The 8,418-nt window shown below is 44.4% G+C and overlaps 1 protein-coding gene across 1 annotated transcript in view; it reads right to left on the bottom strand.

The window, feature by feature from the left end:
* Positions 1-1,952: 1,952 nt before the first annotated feature.
* The window catches only part of SNX30 (sorting nexin family member 30), a 120,089-nt gene continuing 113,623 nt past the window's right edge, over positions 1,953-8,418 (bottom strand). The window contains exon 9 of the mRNA XM_032240377.1: positions 1,953-8,125. Coding sequence (XP_032096268.1) covers positions 8,066-8,125 — 60 coding nt within the window. The 3' untranslated portion in view covers positions 1,953-8,065. The remainder of the gene's footprint in view (positions 8,126-8,418) is intronic.

Genomic DNA, 8,418 nt, shown 5'->3' with positions numbered 1-8,418 from the left:
CTCCTTAAGAATTTTCCCTGAGTCCTCCTCCTCTTCCTGAATAATTAATTTTTTTTTCTTTTTCTTTTTTTATTTAAGACAGAGCCTTATTCTGTTGCCCAGGCTGGAGTGCAGTGGCATAATCTCAGCTCACTGCAGCCTCCGCCTCTGAGTTCAAGGGGTTCCCCTGCCTCAGCCACCCAAGTAGCTGGGATGACAAGCACGCACCACCATGTCTGGCCAATTTTTGTATTTTTGATAGAGACAGGGTTTTACCATGTTAGCTAGGATGGTCTCAAACTCCTGGCCTCAAGTGATCCATCTGCCTCAGCCTCCCAATGTGCGGAGATTACAAGCATGAGCCACTGCGCCCTGCCCACATCCTTAGTTCTTGAGGCCCCAAGGCCCTGTCCTTGGTTCTCTTCCCATGTAATCTAGTCTACCCCCACGTCAACATCGCCACCTGGATTTCCTTAAATCTAACGCCAAACCAAGTTCTCCTTCTCCCATCCCACCATGTTAAGTTCATTCTATCTTTTCTTTTTGTCTCACCATGTTGCTCAGGCTGGTCTCAAACGCTTGGCCTCAAGTGATCTCCCACTGTGGCCTCCCAAAGTGCTGGGATTACAGTAATGAGCCACCATGCCCAGCCTCCACCTTTTATCTTTCTCTCCTGATTTTAGCTAATGACATCATCTCCAAATCCCAGGCTGGCAATCTCCCTCTCATCTCTGGTCTATTCCTCTTGCCCCAGTAAATCTCTTAAATCCAGCTATTTTTCGCCTCCCTTTATCTCTTCTTGCCATGGCATTTGGAATTTATTCCTCTCCATTCTCCAGGCCTGCAGTCGGACACAGTCCTTCAGTATTCTACTTCTATCATCTTCTTAAAAAGAAAACAGGGCCAGGCACAGCTGCTCATGCCTATAATCCCAGCACTTTGGGAGGCCAAGGCAAGTGAATCGCTTGAGCTCAGGAGTTCAAGACCAGCCTGGGCAACATGGTGAAACTCTGTCTGTACCAAAAATACAAAAATTAGTCGGGCATGGTGGTACGTGCCTGTAGTCCCAGCTACTTGGGAGACTGAGGTGGGGGGACTGCCTGAGCCCAGGATGCAGAGGTTGCAGTGAGCTGAGATCGTGCCACTGCACTCTAGCCAGGGTGACAGGGCAAGACCCTATCTCAAAAAGAAAAAGGAATATCCTGTTAAACAACAACAACAAACTGGCAAAGCATACAGGAAGGATTGTTGTCCTTAATATTTAAATTGGCAATAGCCTTAATATTTAAATTAGAAGTCTTCAGAAAGGGGCTATTACATGGTGAGAACCTGCCTGACACGTAAGTGCTTTGTATACCATACTGCTAGTCCTATTGACAACCCTTCATGGAAGGCCTGTTTTCATCTCAAAGATCATAATACTACACGTTCAGAGAAGTGTGACTTGCCTAAACCCATATAGATAGTAAGTGGGAAAGCTGAGATTTGATCCACGTCTTACTCATCTTCCTGCCTTATTTTCTATGACTGCAGTCTTAACGATGTCTACTATCAGTAAGTCAAGTTCGGCACCATTTTAAGTATACTGAAGTTCAATGCATTACCATCATTAGGTCAAGGACTGGCCTTGACCCAGAATATAATGCTGTGCTTTGCGATGGGATAATGCAGGAAATCTTTCATGCAGTAAATACCTCGGCTGGCTGCCAGCCTGCCTGCCAATCATGATGGTTACTACACTAGGAAGTTTCTTCATCTTCCCAAATTGGTGCTGATGTGGAAGAGGGTAAATTGAGGATGGGCCTATGAAGAAGTGAAGAATAAAAATAGTTCAATTATATATATTTCTTCATGTGGCTCTGTATGTCTTGATTCTTATAGGCAAACTGACAATGTCTAAAGAGAAAGTAAGAAAGCAGAAAAGCAGACACACGTTTTTCTGCCTCACAAGAAGGTACAAACGAGGACATGACTCAAGGTAAAGAAAGCATCTTTGATGGGTTTATTGGTCCATTACTTTAAGTTAATTGAAGTAAAGAAACTTTAAATTTACAAGCTAATATTTATCAAGCAATACAAATTCTTTTGTTTACCTCAAAATGTAATACTAATTCCATAGTAAACAACAATTTTTTTATACACAGATATATGAAAAAAGTGGACAAAAACCTCGTGCCAGCATCAAAAAGTCAACAAAAACGACTCTGTTTTCCCATTTTACAATCTCTGGTTTCCATAACAAAGAAAAAAGGTGACATTCTTTTTAAAGTTTGGTAGCTTCATGAAACAAAGACTCACCTGTAAATAGGCCACTCTCTTACCCACACACACTCTCTCAAGCACTTTTTTTTTCACAGCTTTGATTTTGGCATAACGGCAGCATGGAGATAAGGTAACACATTTACACGGCGGACTTCATCAATACCTCAGAAGGTCTGCATTTTAAAATCTTAAACGTAAAGAATGACTTTTAAAAATAAGAAGTAACAGTCCATAATGTGGACATGTCCAAAACTAAAGTTTTACATCTCTTCTTTAACAGTTAAAATACAAGTTAGAAAGTTTGCTGGCAGTTGATTTCACAGGAATCTATCAGATGGAAATCATCCCTCAATGCACTCCCGACTCACAGTGATGAAGGGAACAGACACACAGAAATACAACGGACCGGGAATCCACCAGACGGGACCCAAACCTCAGGGGTGTCCAGGCCAACAGTGCCGTTAAGAGATGCTGGTTTGTTACTAGAAAAAGGCCCAGATGGCAGAGCCACTGCTTGATCACACTGATGCACATTTTGGTTTGTGATCTACTTTCTCATTTCCACATGGAGGAAAAAAAGTGATTTCCCTTTCCTCTCCCCAGTATCATTTCTGACTAAAGTACTGGTCTAAGACTGTGAACAATCCTATCCAACAGGGGTGTTGCTGGGTGTCACCTACTAAGGACCGGCCTACAGAGAGCCCAGAACCTCCTGGTGCGAAGGTGCCACTGCTGGGAGCGAATATACAATTCTCCGCATCACTGATGTTGACTGGCAAAGGCTCTGCTAAAATGGACTAAATTACATGAGTCAACACCATGTTTTCTGTTTTTCGCATTTCAACCCATGGAGAATTTCTATCTGAATCAAGCTGCTCTGAGGCTTGAAGATACTCCACGGTATCTTCAAAACTGTGCTGTAGAATCAGGAGTAACATTTAATACTGTTGTCATCTAGAGCATTCTTTGTATCTACATGATTTGTCGATGTTGATACAATATCCTCTAAAATCAAAAGTATGCCAAAAGGCACTAAATTAACCTTTCACACTTTAAAAAAAAAAAAAAAAAAAAAAAATTTTGTGGTCCCTGTGTTTCCTCACATTATCAAAAATATTATTTGGCAAAAGCAGTGCTTAGTTTTCCCCTCCCCAGAGCTATTCCTAGTGATGGCCCTCACTTTCTTGCTGGCTTCTTTAGGGGGCCTGAGGACTGACTATGTTAGATCTCTGTATTATTGAAGCTGAACAACTGATTACATTTCTAAAACTCTTTCTACCCAGGACTTTTAAAACAGTAGTTGAAGAAGAATAAGGCATATTAGTAGGTATTGACAATTCTGGAAAAAAAGTAGAGTTAGGCTTTTAACAGTCTGTGGCATTTTTAAAAATTCTAGATTTGTTGATTTTCAAGTGCTAAATACACAGAATGTTTATACAGCAGACAAATATCTTATTGGTTTATTTTTCCAAAGCACTTATTTGTAGACTATCTATAGTAGTAAAAACTACCTGGAAAACATATTTTTCGGCCCCATAGAAAGGGTTAGACAGTCATACTCAGGATGCATATCAAATTTATGATGAAGAAAGAAGAGTCAATCCCCTGCAACAAAGCCCCCACCCCAACCTTTGCTAACACAGACAACTCTTACGCACACTCCGACATGTGCAACTGTGAGGAGACCAGGCATCCCTCACACAAAAAGCTGACAAGAGTGGGTTGGTGAAAAATTGGATTCCCGGTTTATTCACTGAATTGAAAAAATCACAAGGCAGAGGAGAACAATTCCAACACACCCAACGCAAGCTGGGAGGTTGACCCGAGAGAGAACATTTGCCTCAAATTTACTGATAAATGCCACCTGCCACCTGACAGAGAAGACCTAAGAAATGAGAAGGTGTGTCCATCTGTTGCCATCTTGAAGGCTTTTGGAAGGGAGACAGGAAATCCAAATTCCCAACCTAAGTTTGTAAATGAGGGTGGCCAAAGCAGTGTTGCCCAGCCCTATAATTAGATCACCCAGTTTCCACAGCTTCTTAAAGTAGATGTCTGGGAAGGTGGAGTCCAGACTGGTGTACCCTGTCCTGACCACAGGCAGTCCATCTTCTGAAAGCAACCACCCCTCAGTGCAGCCAGCAACCCAACTGGCCAGACAAGAACCCAGTTCTAACTCACTCCAAGACCCAAGCAGAAGAGGCCAACCCAGCCCTCAGAGGTTGCTCTTGACTTCCCTCTTCCTCCTTTCTTACCAGCTCAGGATAGAGTGTGAAGAATGACTGTCCTCCATTGAATGATGTCAAGACAGAGCCTGGTGCCTGTGATTTCAAAGCCAGCAATGGCAGGACCAAGTCGCACAATCTCTGGATGTTCCTTGGGCTGCCACCCTGAGAGAGCAATTCCACTTGCAGACTGCCACACGGTCATCGTGCCCTCCTCTGAAGCAGAACTTCCCGTCCTTTGATCACAAAAGGCAGCCTCACACCAAGTGAGCAGCCGGTATGCATTTACTGAACTCTCCCATGTGGAGTGGTAACTGAGAAAAACATCCAAATCAACAATATCTAGAACACACTCTGGGTGGGGCTGAAATGTGGCACGAAAACAGACTTAGCTTACAGTCACCTTGATCTCCAGGTCATGCCGGTCTATTTCAGCTAAAGAAAGGTGTCTGGTGAGTTGAAGGAATGATGTGAAATATGGAGCCAATCAGCTCCATAATCACACTTTAAGTTGAACAGGAATCATTATAAAACTTTTACTGAAGGATAAAACCCAACACTAAAGCCGGCTGTTCCCTTCCCATTGCGGAGCAGTGGTTCCTTGCTGAGTAGAACAGCCTAGAATCTTCGTGTAGATCTACCACATTAGTAAGAAAGAGCAGCAGTGCCCATGCTTGCTACAAATCATAAGACTCTCCTTAACATCACTTGCATCTCTAAAATTTGCTTGGTTCCTAGGAAGCCTCCCTTCTGTCTTCCTCTGGATTTTTAACCGGGGCATATGAAATCTATCACTTCCCAGGCCTGGAGCGGCTGCTAGGGAGTGCCTTGCATTCCACTGCCACATATTCAAGCCTCAAAACCTATGTCTGTTTGCTTGAGGTAAAGCAAAAAAAAAAATACTTAAGAGAGGAATAGTGATCTCAGGGCCACAATTTTGTGGAGCCAAGAAGGGTGGGGTGATGAAAGCTCTACAAGGCAGTCTTTGGCACAGAAGTCTCCATGTGACACTTCTCCTAGGGAATATCTCCTTTGTGCTTGATCAAAATGAAGAGGCAAATGGTTGGGACTGCTGGTCCTCAGAGGCCCGGGGGAGCCTGCTTCACCACCTAACATCCCCTTCCTTCTGGACCAGCCTCTTCACCTCATGAGACACCAGCCTAGAGGCTGGGAAGGAATCCTTTCTCCAGACGGACTATTTCTCCCAGAAAATCTGTAATGTACACTGGACTTCCTGGCTCTGCTATCAATAACATGCCTTGTTCCTGATCTTGCTGATGTCTTACAGCACAGAGCATCACATGTGGACCAAACAGAGCAAGGCCAAACCCCACGGTGCCTGCCTCCCTTCAGAGCCAGCCTCTGCCTCCCACTAGGAATGACGTGTGCATCCCACGCCCCTCCTCACCTCTCCCAGTGAGGAACCTGACGCATTTTTTGAAGAGCTGCCTTCTTTCCCAACAAACCATTACACAGGAATGTTTCTGGGCTTTGGCAACTAGCAGGTAGTCAGATTTAGTTTTCCTGTAACTCCAGTTTTTTCCAAGCATTCATTACACTAGGCATTTGTAAAGCATAGCTTCCCCAAGGCAAAGCTTCCTATGTTCCCAAAGATGAGCATTTGCTGCTGGGCTGGGTTGGTGTCTTCTGCCAAATATCAACAGATATCAGCTCGCCATTAGACACACACCCTGATTCTCCCAGCACAGTGTCTGGTCAGATCCAGGCGTCCATACCCACGCCAACATGATGGCTTAGAGGTAGAATGAAACACACAATCACTCGGGGGTACACGGGTTGTTCTTCCCTTTCCACATTAATGAGTCATTTCTAACTGTATGAAACTGAAAATCCACATCAAAGGACTTGAGAATGGCACAGATAGGGTTTAACAGTACAGGCAAGTACCAATTGATTTAAAAATTACCATTTAAACTGCAACATTGTCAAACACAATGAAACAGAACCAAGCTGACTTATGCCGTCCAACTGCGGCATCAACAGCACCACAGCCTTGGCCGACGTGACCTGCAGTTAAAAGTAGGCTGAAGTGACCTTGACGTGCTGCCGGGTGAACAGTATTTCCAGGTGAACTTGCCCCCGAAGCAGCGTCTTAACACAGCAGTTTCATTAAAAGCAAAGCAAAAAAAAAACAAACAAACAAACAAAAAAAAAAACTACAGCTTATTTGAGGCTGAGATTCATAGTTTTATAGGGATGAGCCACGGATGAAAGAACAGAAACATGACATGTAGCTTCATTTCAGCAGAAAAAAAATGCGTTGGAAGATAGATCCTTGGTGACCGTTTGTGATGTGAAAAGTAAACCAGGCGATCGTCTGAAATGCAAACGTTAATGACAGTCAGCAGTTCCCAGGAATCTGGCTGCACACTGAGGAGACTTTAGCTTAGCTGGAAACAAAGGTTCGCCGCTGTATGTGTCACTTTCGAGGCCCGTCCAGGTACCGGCTTTCCTTCCTGACCAGGAAATGTTAAGGGTTAAAGCACTTTATGTAGAATGTTCACACTGCATCGACAAATTACGACTGGATCATAACAACACGACATACCAGCCCTCTCACCAAAAGCTTGCCCAGACATTCAGTGGACATAGGAGGAAATATTAAAGTAGGTATTTTTGGTGAGGTAAAGTCAAATCGCACAAAGCTGACACTGGGGTGGAGCTTGGTATATGCCCACTAATCTCAACAACGGGGAGCTACTCCGACTTTGAGACAACAGATATTCCCTCACAGGTCTAACCCTGCTCTGATGACAGTGAACAAGCAAAAGAAAGACGCCGGAGACCTTCACGGAAAAAAAAAAAAAAAGAAAAAAATGCACCTTTTTTTTTTTTTTTCACTTACACACACAGTTTCCAATCTATTGCATTCTAGTGTCAGAAACAAGCTTGGGGAGCATTCCCCTGAGCTTCCCAAAGGCATCACATGAGGACAAGAACGCTGGCTTGTTCACTCAAGCATGGACGCAGGTTGACACTGATTTAAACGTCCCTATGTGAAACAGAAACGGTAAGACAGTAGCACTCATCACAAGCAGGCAGCAGGCCACACTCACAGCGACAGGCCACTGGACGTTAAGGACTCTCCAGGGAGCCACCAACACCTCCTCGGCCAAGATGAGTCAATGGCCACAGGGGCCAATTCCAGAGGCACCACGTTTCCACAGAAAGCAATGGCTGCCTTCTGTTCCTGCCTCCTCCTCCTCCTTGAAAAGCAGGCCCCAGGTTCTCTCCTACCACAGGCCACTTAGCTGTCCCTAAAGAGGAAACTGTCATGAAAGGTCAGAATGTCAGCTGCAGGTTGTCTTGTCCCTTGGTTTCAAATGTTCGTAGTGCTTCACTGAGCAGGTGCCTTCATAACACAGAGGTATGCTGCTTTTGCTGAGAGATGATTCTAGCCTCACAGACTCCACCAAGGAATAAATACTAATTTGGGGCAAGAGTTGGGGGAGGGAAAAATACAAAGGAGAGATGTTTCTGTGGTTGTTTTCCCAGCGCTGCCTCTCTGGCACTGCAGGGACATTCTGGTATGGGGTGCCAAACCCTGTGTAGGTAGAAGAGTCTCCATCTCAGGAAGGAACTTACTTGGCCTCTTGCTTCTCCTGCAGTAGTGGAATAATCGACTCCCACGCCATGAGGCACTGCAACGACAACACACACACAGAATCAGCTCTGAGTTCCAGAGGTCGGGCCAGTGTCTTCATTCTGCTCTGATCTGCCCTTTGGTTGTGGTTCCTGCTGGTCACCTTTGTCTAACAATGCCTGCATGTCTCATCCATAACTATTACAAACAGGGAGGTCGCAAGTGTTTGTTTTGAAGGTGTCACCTCATCTTTATGAAAGACAGCAATATCTCTGCAAGGCTTAAATGCATTCACGTTAGTCTGTAAAGTTCATATCCAGAGAATGGAAATGGATTCACTGGAGGAAATTC

The sequence above is a fragment of the Sapajus apella genome, unplaced genomic scaffold (genome assembly GCF_009761245.1).
Source record: "Sapajus apella isolate SASKATOON/1434 unplaced genomic scaffold, GSC_monkey_1.0 scaffold46, whole genome shotgun sequence".
NCBI classification, from domain to species: Eukaryota; Metazoa; Chordata; class Mammalia; order Primates; family Cebidae; genus Sapajus; species Sapajus apella.
Note: the sequence above shows the minus strand (reverse complement) of the source record. Positions and strands in the feature narration are given on the sequence as shown.